Source organism: Silurus meridionalis, chromosome 20, assembly GCF_014805685.1.
Source record: "Silurus meridionalis isolate SWU-2019-XX chromosome 20, ASM1480568v1, whole genome shotgun sequence".
In the NCBI taxonomy this organism is placed as follows: Eukaryota; Metazoa; Chordata; class Actinopteri; order Siluriformes; family Siluridae; genus Silurus; species Silurus meridionalis.
The window spans coordinates 13,290,707-13,307,916 of NC_060903.1; the positions used below are offsets into that span (position 1 = coordinate 13,290,707).

At 37.7% G+C, this 17,210-nt stretch overlaps 1 protein-coding gene across 1 annotated transcript; it reads left to right on the top strand.

Annotated features, from left to right (window-relative positions):
- Positions 1–323: 323 nt before the first annotated feature.
- Positions 324–11,464, top strand: meis3 (myeloid ecotropic viral integration site 3). The gene is made up of 13 exons (XM_046877247.1): positions 324–723; positions 1,086–1,197; positions 4,147–4,286; positions 4,383–4,557; positions 4,653–4,703; positions 5,159–5,209; positions 5,302–5,451; positions 5,585–5,693; positions 7,222–7,367; positions 8,075–8,151; positions 8,662–8,720; positions 8,832–8,918; positions 9,416–11,464. Exons 2-13 carry the CDS (start codon positions 1,186–1,188, stop codon positions 9,601–9,603), a joined length of 1,245 nt encoding a protein of 414 aa, XP_046733203.1. The 5' UTR covers positions 324–723; positions 1,086–1,185; the 3' UTR covers positions 9,604–11,464.
- Positions 11,465–17,210: the final 5,746 nt, after the last annotated feature.

Genomic DNA, 17,210 nt, shown 5'->3' on the forward strand with positions numbered 1-17,210 from the left:
GAGAGAAAGAGAAAGAGATTTGAGTTGAATTAGAGAGTGTGTGTGTGTGTGTGTGAGTGTTTGATAGAGACTCGAAGGTAGTGTGTGTGTGTGTGTGTGTGTGTGTGTGTGAGAGAGACTCGAAGGTAGTGTGTGTGTGTGTGTGTGTGTGTGAGAGACTCAGAAGGTAGTGTGTGTGTGTGTGTGTGTGTGTGTGAGAGACTCGAAGGTAGTGTGTGTGTGTGTGTGTGTGTGTGTGTGTGTGTGTGTGTGTGTGTGTGTGTGTGTGTGTGTGTGTGTGTGTGTGTGTGTGTCTGGGGGGTGTTGCGTGTGTGTGCGCGCGAGCGTGCCGTTCAAGATAAAACGCAGGGGTCTTGCGTTTGTAATGCGCGAGCGTGTGTGTGATAAGAAGTGGAGGGGGGCGCGCGAGAGACCCCCGTCGCGTTTTGACCCCCGAAACGACTCCCGATCTCCAGCATCGCTCCCGCCTCCATTCGGCTTTTTAAACCGGGCCCATCGCTCGCTTCGCATACACACACACATCCACTCTCACCCCCACACACACACACTCACACCATCACACACGCGCGCACACACATATCCTTTTCCAGCTCGTTGTCTCGGTCCATGGACGTGGTGATAGACCGAGCGGATCGGATCTCTCCAGCCCTCCGAGCAGCGCCGACACGCCGCGGAACAGCCTGAGCGAGAGCCGGAGCGAGCAGAGGATCCGCGCGTCTCAAGGTTTGGTGCGATCTATAGATTTATAGCACAGATTCCCTGAATCCAATCACACCGAGGAGTCTCCTCTTTTCCGAATCAGAGTTATCTAAAAAATGATCAGATCACTTCAAAACTTCATTACAACCCGTCCTTTAAATCACGGATTTCTCTCTCTCTCTCTCACACACACACACACACACACACACACACACACACACACACACACACACACACACGTGTTTGCAGTTGTGTTTGTGTTACAGGCCAACAGCATCTGATCTTCATTCCGCTTCATTGCGCTTCATCCTTCTGCCAATTTCGCAGGTCATGCTTGTATTTTGAGGTGCATTCATTCTTTTCTTTCCTTCTTTTCTTTTTGATAGAGATCGTGACTGGTGTTCTGTCCCGGACTGCCGGATCGGTGTGTGTGTGTGTGTGTGTGTGTGTTGTCTTCCGCGAGAAGAGCGCGGCTTTCCGTGGCGCATGGAGAAAAGGGTACGTCTCTGCTCGTGCATGCACGATTGCGTTACAAACACACAAACAAACATCATACAGGCGGTCATGTCTCCACTTGAAGCACAGACGCTGATCTAATGAGCAGCCCGTGTTCGGGTCGGGTGGGAGACACAGATCCTGGAATCTCAGAGATCCCGGAATCTGTCCCACTTTTGTTCAGCATCCTTCCTGGTTTCTCAGCGCGCGCTCACGCCGAGCTCACAGGGCCACGTCCCAAATCACGGATTCCCGTATTGCCAAAATAGTAGGGGCGTGTTGTTTTGATATCTAAAGTGGGTCTCAATGGCAATAAAAAAAGATAAAAATATACAGGTTTAGTTTGATGTGTGATGGCACAGCAAATGATTTGCAATTGAACATCAAGGATTTTAGAAAGCATGTGTGTTTAACATAAATAAAAATAAATAAAAATAGAAACACAATGCATGATTTTAAAATGACTTTTAATGCTTTATTGGCTCTGATAATATTATTGCATATGACAACATGGTATTTAGGTCATCCGCTAATTAGTTTTTCCTGATTCAAAAATCATTACTAAAGCATAAGCAATGGAAAAAGGGGGAAAAAAAATACTCCAAATCTGCAAAGTGCAAACAGCGGAAGAACTGAATAGACAGGGCCGAAAAGAAAAGCGGAGGAAGTCGGTAAGTAGGTCAACTTTTTTGCTAGACTGAGCTGAGTTGAGCGGCTATAAAGGCGAATTGGCTCCGACCTTAATGCAGAAGAAATCTGCCATATTACCTGATTATCCATCCACAAAAAACCCCTCTATTTCTCTTTCTGTTGCTCAAAATAAGGCAAAAATATAATTGGTATTGATATAATATTATGACACTATTACATGCATAAATATATTCTGCATGCAGCTCAGTTCAGATCAGTAAAAACAACAAATGATTTTTTTATTTTAGTTTATACAACTTTTCGTTTCTTCATCTAAAAAAAGCTTTTAAGAAAAACTTGTACAAGTGAATATTTGATTTATTTTTATATCTATACACTTGCTATGATTTTAACTTGCTTTTAAAATAGTTTTGCTCCAAAAGAGTTTGAAATCGTTGTTATTTTGATTGCATCGTGTCTGAAAAAAGGCTTATTCAGTAAGAAAAAGTGAGTAAAAGAAAATATCATTTATGATAACATTTGTGCAATCAAAACGTGCACTACTACTACTTCTACTACTAATATAAATCTAGTTATACCTCAAACGATCTAGTGTCCAAACTAATAAATAGTCTATAATGATAAAATGAAGCCCCCTCATTAACTTTAAAGCGGTGTATGATATTCTGAAGTTGTTTATGTTTATAAATAGGTCGATTTATAAATCACGCATGGCTTTTATATATTATGGGATTTATATACTAAGACTTACAATATCCTAAAATACTTAATTCTGTGTGTTTGTTGCAGACATCTATAGAATAAGGCTATTCCCAGACATCTAACTAAACCAATCCGATTTTTTTAAATCCACAATTGAAGCAACAATTCGGTTTAATTTCAGTCTCTCGTGCATTCGGTTCAAAACCAATACTTTCAGTTTCAGCAGTGGATTAAGTCTGTAGGGAGTTAAACCAGACAATTAAAGTGAATTTATTAGTTATTAGGAATGCGGTTATTTTTGTGTAGTTGTCGCTTGAACCCTGATTATTAATTGTCGCGCAAAATCCAGACTGCTGCGCATTAATGTGATTGCTGTAGCCTCATTATTTCAATTTGTCAGCCCTCAGATTGCAGCTTGGTAACAAGCAGGAGCCCAGAACTCAGTGATCATCATCATCAGTACCTCTGATATATAATATATATCTTATATAGCTTATTGTTTTTACTTTATATATCAAAAAATATCGTGAAGTTTGCAAAAAGATATTTGTTAGATGAGCACATGACGCTCAAGGACCTTTATAGTAATCATAACTTTTTTTTTACTTAAAAATTCATATGCACAGTGATATTTTATACACTTCTCACAAATACACATGCAGCAGATAAAACGTTTGCATAAAATGATTTCAAGCTTAAAGCATCTTTACAAGTTTAACGAGGGGAGACGATACTGAGCATGCGCAGATTTACATTGCACTTTGCGAGAGCGTTTTCTCTCCCAGTAAATGTCTATGAAAAAAGTCGCACATAAAAATTATTTTTAAATCCAATATAACCTAAATATATATATATATTTTATATCACTTAAAGCATGAATGGTGCTTTAGCATTAAAAAAAATGACAGCTGTTTAAAAAAAAGTATTTATAGTAAAGTGTATAGTAAATGGAGAATGTATAGAGAACAGCAAAAATCTTTTTAGAGAACTAAAAAAGTATTTTTTCTATAACCGCTCTCCCAAGTATTATTCAGGAGCATTTTAGTAGCAATGTCATTTACATGATATACACTCTGCAATGTTTATTGCTATGTTTTGTGCACTCAGCTCCTTGTAGTATGTGTTATATGTGCATTCTAATGTTCTGTACACTTATACATCAAAGTACATTTAATATAAGTGGTACAAACAATGCCAGTTTGCACGGAAAGTGTCCATAGTGGTTTGTAAGGTTCAATTAGGTGACATGAAAACCCTGAAATTAAGGCAAATCTGTTGCTAGATATTATATATATAACACATCATGATGCACATGCAGTCTGGGTAAAATAATATTCACCAATTCTATTATATATATATTATTATTATTATCTATTATATAATATTATTATATTATATAATGGGTCCAAAGCTATGTTTGTTTCTGTAGTACGTTACATTCAGTGGGAAAAAAATTTACACTGTTTTCTACCCAAATATATTCTTTTTTATCTTTAAGTAAACATTCTGCAATTAAAGCTACAATGATGTATGTTTTTTTTTATTAACAATATAAATAATAAAAAAATTGACCTTTCAACAATTTCTTTTTTTTATCAGTATGAAGAGCTGGTGCAGTACCCAGGGTCAGACCTCATGCCCATGGGGGGGTACGGGGAGGCGATGAGGTCACTCCCGCCACCCCACTATGGCCATGGTGTTCCTGACTCTCTCAAACACTACCGTGATCAGATCTACGGGTGAGACACAACATAAACACGATGTACAAGTCACATGACCTCTTAATATGTTTTTATGTTATTATAGCTTATATTACTTTGAATAATTTTTTACAGCCACCCACTGTTCCCACTCCTGGCCTTGGTGTTTGAGAAGTGTGAGCTGGCTACGTGTTCTCCACGCGACTCCAGCTCGCTGTCGAACACGTCGCATCATCCCAGCATGACGGGTCACAGCGACGTCTGCTCTTCCGAATCGTTCAACGAAGACATCGCGGCCTTCGCCAAGCAGGTGAGCAGCAGCACAGACTGCCAATTGGAGTCGTCCCACACTGATAAATAACAGAAATGATAGGCATTAGATAACATATTTGTTTTTGTTTTTAGATCCGTTCAGAGAAACCCATCTTTTCATCAAATCCAGAACTGGATAATCTTGTAAGTACTTCTTTAATACACAGACACTTAGATTTGATTGGTGTTTGCTCATATCTGAATTCCATTAATAAATTGAATAATTTGACCTTTTGTTTTTTTAGAGATTAATTCATGTCGAATTTATTTATTTATTTATTGAAACAGCTGCAGTGTTCGGTATATCATGAGTTTAAACCCCAGTGATACCACTGAAATTGGTAGGAGGGACATAATTCCTGTCTGTCCTCTGCCAATCAGATTTTTTGAGCTCATGTATCATGTAATCATTTTTTTCCCTGAATGTGGTTTTTGATGTAGTGTCTAGAAAGCATGTGCTAGCTTTGACTCTCAGTAATTTGGGTGGGTGGAAATTGGCAAATCATCAGATTGGGGAGAAAAAAGTGGGGTATGCAGATTATTAGAAACCAGAATGTTTTTCTGACGTAGTATTTCGATTTTTTTATTTTGTGCCACAGATGATCCAGGCCATTCAAGTACTACGCTTTCACTTACTAGAGCTAGAAAAGGTACGGCACTACTCCAGCATTCTTTGTTTTTAACTAGTTTCTTTGTAAGTATTCTAAGTACTAAACAATCTGTTTATTTTCTGATATTGCAGGTTCATGATCTGTGTGATAATTTCTGCCATCGCTACATCACCTGTCTCAAGGGCAAAATGCCCACCGACTTGGTGCTAGAGGATCGTGAGTCAGGATCCAAATCAGACATGGAGGATTTCACTGGTTCTTGCACAAGTCTTTCCGAGCAGGTGAGTGAATCAGATGAGCAGATGGGACTTCCCAGCTGCAGTTTTGCTCTTGCTCTTGATTGGTGATAAGTGACGACAGGAGTAAGAATGAACGTGTTTCACTGTATATGGTGATCTCTTTGCTGTGATCTAGAATCAGTCCTGGTTGCGAGACACAGATGACTGCTTGTCGACGCCGTCAGGCACTCCGGGCGCTTCATGTGGACTCGCTGCACACAGTGTGGATGCTTGCAGCGACGCTGGTATTTACAACATACAGAAATACATGCACCCCCACACATTTCTTTAGAAATGTTAAATATCTTAAAGTGATCAAGCTGAATTTAATATTTCACAACATTATGCAGTGCTTCATACTGATGGCTAGCTGATGTCATCCACATGCGCCTCATAATTGAGCTCTTGTAATCGAACACTATATTTACACACTTTTAAAAATTCTCTTTAAACTCTAAAATTACAATGTGAAATTATTGTTGCTGTTTTTGTCGCCTGTTTGGGTTTTCGTTTGTGCCTTTTGCTTCTGTTTTTTTGTCTTTTTATTTACACTGCATTCAATTTGTAAAAATGATAATAACTACAATAATAAGTATTATTGCGATTATTATTATAATTATTATTATTACAGTTTTTAGTTTTTTTTTAATTATTATTAATAGAGATATAATCTGTAATATCAGATAATATCTACAATTAAATCAACTCAAGCGCTTCAAGAGCATCAAAATGTATTTTAACTTTAAGTGTATGACAATAAACAGCAGCCAAACCATGTATCAAAATAAACTACGGTATTATTTTTGCATTTTAAAAATACAAAAAAATGCTTTTACAAGGGTGCATGAAATTTCTTGGCAATCCTTCGATCAATTGGCCTATTTGATCTCCTTCACCATTACACTGACAGTTGATTAAGTAAACAATGATTGATAGCAACAGCGTTTCTCTCGCCGAGTCATGCAATAAATCTGACAATATTTAACCAGTTAACAAATCAAATATTCACATATATAATCCCTGTGATCTTCCACATGAAGTTTAGTTTTAAAGTTTAACGTTTAACAGTTTGCGAATGACTCAGAATTGTATCATAATTTAGTTACTTGGTGTTTAGTAACGAAGGCCTACTTCACATCAGCAACACTGAATCAATAACAAACAAGTTATTTATTAGGAAAAACTGATGGCACCTGAATTCATAGCAACTAGTTTCTAACTAATTATTCATCTGATGTTAATTATAGATATAATAATATATTATGTGTCAGGCAGTAATTCATGCAATGGTATGCAAAATCATGATCCTACTAAACAGCTACCTCATTAAGGGTACAATATTCGGCAATCAAATATTTATTTCAATATCAATCTTTGGATGCCTATTTGGAAGTTAAAAAACAATAGCATTTCAACAATTAATAAATGATCAATATGACAGCTGTCAGCTGCATGTTTTTTTCCCTTGACCACCTTCTTCCATATCGATAAATGTTGTGATCACAACAAATTACTGAACAGGCACCAATCAGAGGCCACATTTTTATGATGTCATCATGTAGACTATTTTCAAACTGCAAAAATAACTAAAGTATTTTGATACAAAATATGAAGCCATTTTCATTAACCCTATCAAATACAAATTACAAAATCTATTTTATATTTGAAATTCGTATTTGGATTACATGTATAATAAATACTGCTCATCCCTGCATGCATTTGATCTGTGCTACTAGTTACAAAGACTAATTTCACCCTTCTTGCGTCTCACAGGTGATGGCCTGGACGGAGCTGTAGCGTCTCCAAGCACAGGAGAAGAGGACGAGACAGACCGAGACAGACGAAACAACAAAAAACGAGGGATCTTTCCCAAAGTGGCAACCAACATCATGAGAGCTTGGCTCTTCCAGCATCTATCAGTAAGTCAGAGAGAAAAACCAACAGAATTGACTTAGTGTTTATTGTAGTAGGAAGACAAACAAGGGCAGTAGTTTTATAAAGAGATGACGGGGATCTAATAGAAGATTCCAGAGAGAAAGTCGTTGCATGACGTCTCAAACCAGTCGGTGTGAAATCTGAATTTTATGAACTCGCAGCCAGGGAATTATTGCACAGCTGAATGGAGTTGAAATGAGAGGTGCCGGCGCAGTACAGTAACGAGCATATGGTAATTAGCCGTTAATGAAGCTGCTGTAATTACGCACATAATTGAACTCCGGCACATTGACTATAAATAAAGACAGGAGAGGCACTGTGCAGACGGCATTGGCTCTGTCTAGATCGAAGATTCGTGCCTGCTCGATTAACACTGAGTCTGTACTTTATCTTCATTTTCACGTTAAAGTTGAATAATAATAATAAAAAAACATTTGCAATAAAAGCATGCAAGTGGATCCGTTTAATTGAATGACAATGATTTGCAAGTTGTAACTTTTCTTTTCTTTTTTTTTCTGTTTGGATGCTGCCTTCACATGCCCTTACTTTCAATACAAAAACATTTCTTTATTGTTTCATTCAAAAAATTATGATCTACGCATTATTAGCGAAACCTAGCAAAAATTGTACTTCCCTTTGCCATGATTGCATGGAGTTATAATCTAAAATCTAATATCATTTTTGTTTCCAGCATCCGTACCCTTCCGAAGAACAGAAAAAGCAACTCTCTCAAGACACAGGACTCACCATCCTTCAGGTCAACAACTGGTATGTACACTTTTTAACCTCAGTCAGCAACTTCCTCCTTCACACTGCACTTCCTTCTGCGATCGTTCATGAAGCTGCTACTGCACCGTAATCAATACTTGCCTTTAATGAGGATGTATGCTTGCTGTGGAAACATTAATAATGCCCCTGTTTATCAGTGTATCTAATTATTTAGGCTTTTATGAACATTTTCATTAACTCAGCATCATGGCTTTATGAAACTTCAATACTTCCAGTTTGGTGCTTGTGTATTGCTTTTCAAGCACAAGGTTTAATAGCTGGGGGTCATTTTGTCTTATACAGATACATTTAATGCATTAATTTGCTCTGAGTGATGTTTACGAATCGTTTACTTTCTTGTCATTCACTATTGTATAAACATAATGATCATTAGTAGTAGAACTACTAGACTGTCAATATTGTGTTGAAAATTAAACACTTTCATTCGCAACATTCCTGCAATATATTTGTGTGTTAAATGTGCGATGTCCGTACTCTGGTTTTGCTCAGGTTTATAAACGCCCGACGCAGAATAGTCCAGCCCATGATTGACCAGTCAAATCGCTCAGGTAAAAAACAAAACAAATACAAACATTTATTTTATAACATGCCATTTCATTTCAACTGGATTCCTTTTCAAATGCTCCGAATCATTTTTGTGCGTGTATGTGATCACACAGGTCAAGGTGCCCCGTACAGTCCAGATGGAGGAGCGCTAGGAGGTTATGGATTAGACAGTCAGCCTCACTTAGGCCTTCGAACAGCAGGTAACCGTGGCATACAGTGCACTGTATATTACGGCTTGGAGAAATCTGTTCCTGTTTTATTGTAATGTATGCGATGTATAAATCAAAAAGCATGGGATATAAATCATGGGATATTTGCATGCTATATAATAGGATGCATCTCAGTTTAAGCACAATTCTAAAGCTCTTGAATGTAACAATGAGAACAATTAAGATCAATGATTTAGGCTGGTGCCAAGTGTTTTTTCATTTTTTTCCTCAACAGTATAAATTACACAAAAGATTAATTAGTTTAGCAGCAGCAGCTTAAGACCCTCAACTTAAGATAAATTTCAACATCTTTGCCCATAGGTATATTAATGATAAACCTACTGGTTATTAATTCTATAAGAAACAACAAAATGAAGACCAGTAAATGTAACAGAACAGCAAGGTCAGCTAGCGTTAGGAGTTCAGACTTGGCTGTAAACAATTATAGATTCTCCCCATCCCTCATCATCTTGCCTACTCTTTCACAGGTCTTCAGGGAATGCCATCTCTTTCCGATTACCCTGGTGGTCTCTTGCCCCAGCCGGGTTACACCCATGCCGCTTCATCGCTGCACCCCTACCCCGGCCCCCACCCTGCCATGCTACTACACCCACCCCCCCATCCGCACTCCGCCGAGCCTTTAATTGGACAAGGCCTGGACATCCATGCCCACTGAGAGTGGGGGAAGGGAACAGGGCTCACACACACTCCGAGTGCACTAGTTTCACCTCAGTAACACGATGGCACGATTTCATAAACGTCGACACCTCGTCATGTTACGACACTAACCCTTTATAACCACTATCTCGTATCAAGAACGGACACAAAACCTTCTATTATTTTTCTACAATTCAAACTGATATCAGAGTCAACACAGTGAAACGGTTGAGGATTTTTTTTTATGATTGCACATAACTGGAAATTTTGGCAACACAAAATCGGGGATCTGGATTTTGGCTTCATCAGTCAAAGTGCCGAGCCAAAAGTTTCCAGCTTAATAGTTATCGACAAGCACCAACATAGAACTGATGGTACTCAGGGCTATTGAGCGGTTCATGCTTCACTTAATAGTCTGTAGATTGGCCAATGCTGCATGGCGATTTTTTTAACCTGTACAAACATTGAATTAGAAAACAAAAAGATCCCATATGATCAACAAAATTTCCACAACGAATGATCTTTCCTGATTTTGTGCCGATTGTGCAATTTAGCCAAGGCTGTGATTGCATTCCTAAACATCCAACACTGTTTTAAAACAAAGCTCAGATTTGTCGATTAGCTCTAATTGATAATGAAATGAAATAATCTATCAACAAGCTTTCAGGCTGCAATTTCTTTAATTTAATCACTTGTTCCATATTAAATTTGACCGTGATGCTGCTCAGACTCAGAAAAAGTGAACTAATTGTTGTTTTATCGTTAACCTAGCAAAGTCCGTCTTTAATGTCACTACTGAATACGGCCCTTTTCATGTACCTTTAGTCATTTTAAAAGCTACACTATATCTATGAATAGACTTCAGTATATCTACTTTAGGTGAAAGTGAGGTGAAATAAATTTATAATTGGCAGAGAATGTTCCAGAATCCCAAGTTCCATTGGTTCCTAGTTTGGCTTGTCCAGTGTGCAGTGAAAAAAAAATCCCCATACAGCCACACTGCCTGAATGTTGCATATTCGCACACATACACAACCAATTTTGCACGGTACATGTAAAAAAATTCTGGTTAGACTCATGTCTTCTTATGGCCTTTCTGCTTCCTGAACTGAGACGTGAGGCCTTCGGAGCCTCTACGCAATGCCCAGAGACTGCTCGTCAGGAACATGAAGAGAGAGCACACCAGATATCTGCAGTCTGGTGCCTTCATGACTGTACCAAAAAAATTTGTTTTCCTGTGACTGTCTCCGTGAACCGACGATGTATTCAAGCTTTGCCACAAAACCCAAAGACTTAACTGCTTGAGCCTGTGGACGAATAAATGAGAGCTTGAACTATGAATAATAGCTGGGTTGCTCGACCAGTCACATGTGCTATGGACCAATCCTAGTCTTCCCGTAAATAAGGGCAGTTTAACCCCTTGTCATTAATGGCACTCTTGTCATTTGTATACCATATTTAATTTAAATTTTGCTTTAATGTCAAATCTATTTTTGTATTTATGTCTGTCGAAGACTCGGTAAGACACCAAAAGTTTTTTTGAGTTGATGTTAATCTTCAGTTTTTTTGAAGTTTGTATTAAACTTACCGTTCACCATGTCCTAACGTAGCAAATGTTACATTCGTTGTAAAGAAACAAACCAACACAGCATCTTTATCACGTATTCTGTGTTCATTTTTTATTTGTATTTTATTTGGTTAACAGTTCAAGCAGAGTAAATTCTGTGAGGGGTTCTGCAAGTACCGATGTCGGGGTCCATTTTGTTTCTTATACAGACGGATATGTTCCTGTCTGTTTTTAAGTAACTTGACTAATATTTGGATTCTATACAGATCTTGTCCTTCACCTCTGTAATAATAAAACAAATATAAACCCAGTGAAAAAAATGCTTATGATAATAATGTATTTTCCAAAATTCCACATTACTATATAATTTCCTTAATACTATATAGCAAAAGTTGTGTATATATATACACACACACACACACACACACACACACACACACACACACAAAAGTGAGTACACCCCTCACATTTTAGCAACCATTTTAGTATATATTTTTAAAGGGACAATAATAAAGAAATGAAACTTGGATATATTTAAGAGTATTCAATGTGCAGGTTGTATAGCAGTACATATTTACTGTCCTCTATAAATAACTCAAAATACAGCCATTTATTGTCTAAAATGTGAGTACACCCTAAATGATAACAGCTGTAGGTCACTTAACCATGCAAAGCCACATGTCCTATTCATCATGTTCATGTTTTTGTCTACTTGACAGAACCATACAAATTTGTGCATCTTGTATTAGCTGTTAAAATTTAAGTACAATTCTCTCATACTGACCACTGGATGTTCAACATGGCACCTCATGGCAAAGACTCTATGAGGATTTAAGAATTTAAACTGTTGCTCTCCACAAAGATAGCGTTGGCTATAAGAAGATCGGTAACACCCTGAAACTAAGCTGCAGTACAGTTCTGAGTGTCATACAGAGGTTTTTCTAGACGGGTTCCACTCAGAACAGAGCTCGCAAGGGTCCATCAAAGAAGTTGAGTCCTCGTGTTGTGCGTCAGGTGCAGAAGCTGCTTCAAAAAACAGACACATGAGAGCTGCAGCATTGCTTTAGAGGTTGCAGAAGTGAAAATTATGCCCAAAGAAAATTTAATTGTAATAAGTGTAATTAATGGCAGAATTCGGTACAACGATTCCATCTTTTTTAATCTTTTTTTTATATGTAAAATAAAAAGTATTATGGTAATCTTAGAAAGATTTTTCAAATCATTGTTCAAAAAGTGAATAGAATCGTCTTTTTAAATTTTTTTATTCCAGGTTAAATCTTTAAAAAGAAATAATCAAAAAACATTAAGTGTACTATTTATTTACTAATTTAGTGTTTTAACAAATATGTCCTTTTGACCAGGTTATATCAGAACAAAAAAAGTCAGATTTCCCTTCTGTCTGGTCTCTATGTGTAAAGAAGTACTAATTGATTTCATCTCAAATGCATCTATAGCTTTAACACAAACTTGCGCTCGAGTGCACGCTGTGATTAAAGCTGAAATGAAACAAGGAAATGACCAAATTCACCAAAAAAGTTCTCTCAACATTGTTTATTCTGTACTATGATTAGAATACAGCAGGGTCTAAAAGTTTTGTAAATGTAAGACAAATCTCTTCCTTACAGTTCATAACATCAGCACAAAGCTTCCCAATTAGATAGATGTTTCACTTGCTTTGTTATTCTGAGGAAATTGTTACATCGAATTTCATGTTGTCTAAGAAACATTATTGAGAAATACGGTACATCTTCGAGCTTTTGCTTCAAGTTGCACAATCGTCGGTTAAAAGTGAAACTATTCATGCCTTGCGACCTTCCCACTCTTTCTTTCATCCACTCACTTCTGCACTTTCATGCATTGCGACCCCTAACCATGCTAATGTGATGAATGCAGCTTGCAGCAGGGGTTAGAGTTCATCCAGGGGTTAACAGGAAGTGGCATCTCTCTTTGACCCCTGCAGCTAACCCTGATCCACTTTAGATCTTGGCTGCTTTTCACTGTTTTCTTCTAGTATAATAATGGATGTTTACCCTGGGTGCAAGGCATTTTAATGGACATTGTGGACTCGCTCCATGTTGGACACAAAGGTTCAACAAAAAAAGAAAAGAAAGAATAAGAATGAAGCATTCACAGCCTTTGAATTTTGTCCATTTTAAATGAAAAAATATGCAGGAAAAAGAAAAATAAGGTGTAAGCGTAGCCTAGTTTCCATCAACTATGTCCTGTAATTGCCAGTGAGTGCCGAATGCTCACTGATATTGTATAGAGGAATTTCCTGCACCAGGGAGGAACCACGGACACACAATTTACACAAATTCTCCTTTATAATAGCTCCAGCAGTCATTATACTTGTACAACGTGTATGGAAGCATGTGTGCATGTGTGTGTGTGTGTGTGTGTGTAGCTTTGTGTGAGAGGAAGGGGGTGTAGAAGGACTGAGAGCGGACATTAATCATCCAATTACACACCTGTCAGAATATAGACAAGGGAGCAGAGGAGGGTGCAGAGAGAAAGAGGGAGGGAAAGTGGAAAAGAGAGAGTGGGGTAAAATATGCTAAACTGCAAAAGAGCTGGGGTTTTGTTTAGAAAACGTTGGCGAAGAGAAAGAGCAAAGAGTAAGAAGTAAAACTAGAGATTGTAAGTGGATCGTGAAGGAGTTTTTTAATTCTTTGCTTTGTTTCAAATCACAAACCTACAATGAAAACATGGAGATTCTACTAATTGCTTTCACAATGCAGTGTTCGCAAAAACATACATTATATTTAAGCTCGAATTCACGTTTTTTGATCACATTAATGAAAGTCTCATGAAACACATCACGAAAGTGTGTCTTCCCCCCCATACATGACTCATTAAACTTTGCATGCATATTTAAATTTCTTTCTTTCTTTCTTTCTTTCTTTCTTTCTTTCTTTCTTTCTTTCTTTCTTTCTTTCTTTCTTTCTTTCTTTCTTTCTTTCTTTCTTTCTTTCTTTCTTTCTTTCTTTCTTTCATGCATTTTTTTTTTACACCATGTTCCTTACAGAACTCCATGTTGTTTAAATTATTGCATGCACAACTTCATACCCATTTTTAATCACATCATTTATTTATGTTCCATCACTGCATTTTTCTTTCACCTTTCTGTTACATGTGGCTTCATTCTTTGATTCTGAATCTGAATAAATGGACATTCGGTGCAACCCAGATAAGGATGGGTTCCCTCTTGAGTCTGGTTCCTCTCAAGGTTTCTTCCTTATGCTGTCTCGGATAGTTTTTCCTCGTCACAGTCGCCACCGGCTCGCTCATCAGGGACAAACTTACACTTATAAAGAACATCTTCACTTTTGATCACCACATTATCTGTGTAAAGCTGCTTTGAGACAATGTTCATTGTTAAAAGCGCTATACAAATAAAAATGAATTAAATTGAATTGAATTCTCCTATGCGATCGCATCTTGTTCACATCACGCACGTGCAGTTCCAGGGCATAGCATGAAGAAATGCACCCTTTACATGTTTCATTGCTTTTTTTGGATTTGAAAAATCCAATTGTAAAATGATGTGAAGAAATCCAAATCTACTCACAAATAGAGGTGGGTTAGAAGAGTTGACACTGAATATTGTTTATACCACATCCGCTAGATTAACTCAGGGAGTAAATTGGTTTGAAAGTGTTGGAGACGGTTTAGCCACCAGTGCTCGTTTATTTATCTCCATTAATGGCAGCACAGTCATTAGATCTGACACTCATTAGCGATCTGTCAGTCAGAACTTTCCCCAGCAGAGGAATACACAGCGGTCTTTACTGATCCAAGCAAACAGAAAGAGTGTGTGCAGGCGTGATCAGCGTGTGCTCACGGGCTCTTCTCTGTTTCCCTCCCTTTAGGAACACTGTCCCTATGCTTCAAATGCCTCAGGCCTCCACCATCTGTGTATTCACTAACACGCACGTGAAGGCCATATATCCAGTTTTACAGCCCAGCTGAATGCGTAGTATTGTTTCATACTGGAAATCACTTGTTAAAATGCACAATCATGTATGTTAAACTGAAATGGTGTGCTGTTAACCGGGGAAGTTCATAAAGGCTTTCAGATTCCAGTTTGATTTTTTTGCATGCAGGAAAAAAAAAAACACACGCCAACCCAGATGTTTTATTAGCAATGCTATGATCAGAAATGCAGGCTGAATGCCAGATGCCTCATTAGGCAAATGTGATTAGGTTTGCAATTTTGACTTTTGACTTCCATATGTACCCTGCAAGCGTGTGTGTTTGTGATTAAGGACGATGGATTACTGGGTGTGCATGATCGAGCATGTCTGCGCATGCATGAGCAAGGAGCATGTGTACATTTCTGCGTAGAGAAACATGTATGTCATACTGTGTGGATTGGGCTGAACTGGTCCTTACTACAGGACAGGAAAGATTTGTTTATGACATAAATGCAGTTTTTTTTATGATTGAATCAGCCTCTGTTTGGAAAGAATTGGAATTTTAACAAATAATCATAAACGTGATCAGAAGGATTTTATTTTCTGTAAAACGAAAAAGACTTAAAAGACATAACAAATTTAAGACATAACAAATTAATGATTGATGATCTGAAAGATTTGATATTTGAACGATATTAGAATTTTATATTTTTTAGACCAGCGACTAATATACCAAAACAGATACAATACCGCCCCCTGGTGGTTGGCATTGTGAACAATTTTACAAACAAAATATGAAAAATTTAGAGTAAAAAGCAGGACTTTAATACTGCCAAAACAATTCACTTAAGGGAAAAGTAGAAGTTTCTTTAATTAAAGCTTTACTCAAGTTCATAAGTTAACTAGTGAAAACGTATTTATTGCAAACAGTGGTGAATAGTAATAAAGTAAATGTACTTAAGGAGCTTTTTGGCATGTCTGTACTTTACTGAAGTATTTCCATTTAGGGAGACTTTTACTTTAACTTCACTATATTTCAAAGTCAAATATCTCACTTTTTATTCAACTACATTTTGCGAAATCACTTTTATTGATGTGTGGATAATATCTTAACTGCTCACACACACACAGCAAGCCACCAATCAGTGTGTTTTGAACATGTTTTGATTGCTGCTTGGTGTATCAACTTATAACCAACATACAGTTCAGCATCAGTTCAACAGCAAGCAGAACATTTTGATAGGAATAAATGATAGAAGATACTTCTGTCTTTTTTAAGTAGTAAAAGTTTTTGGGCTCATAATAATTTTAATCAGTGACTCTAAAAGTGTGCTAAGAGTAACAGTAGAGTCTTTTAACCGAGTTGATTTAGCAAAAGTCTTGTGACAATATCTATAATTTTACCACCTTTAGCTTTGATGGGAATGCATTCACCGTGGCAACATTTCGCTAAGCTTCTGCAATGTCCCCACATTTATTCCCATCCAGAGTTGCAGTCATTTTGCACCAAAATCTTATATTGATGATGGGAGAGTCAGAAATCTGTGCAAAGTCTTCTCCAGCACATCCCAAAGATTCTCAATGGGATTAAGGTCTGGGCTCTGTGGTGTCCAATCCATGTGTGAAAATGATGTGTCATGCTCCCTGAACCACTCTTTCACAATTCGAGCTCGATGAATCCTGGCATTGTCATCTTCGATTATGCCAATGCTATCAGGGAAATAAAAATCCATTGATGGAATTACCTGGTCATTCAGTATATTCAGGTAATCAGCTGACCACATTTGTTTGGGCACATAATCTTGCTGAACCCTGACATGACAGACTGCAGCAACCCCAGATCGTAGCACTGCCCCCACAGGCTTGTACAGTAGGCACTAGGCATGATGGGTGCATTAGCTCATCCATTTCTCTTCTTACACCGATGCACCCATTACTCTGGAACAGGGTAAATCTGGACTCATCAAACCACATTGACAGTATGCCATTGCTCCAGAGTTCAATCTTTATGCTCCCTAGCAAATTGAAGCCTTTTTTCCCGATTAGCCTCACTGATAAGTTGTTTCCTAAGGCTACACAGCTGTTTGGTCACAATCCCTTGAGTTCCCTTCGCATTGTGCGTGCTCTTACTTCACTATTAAACATA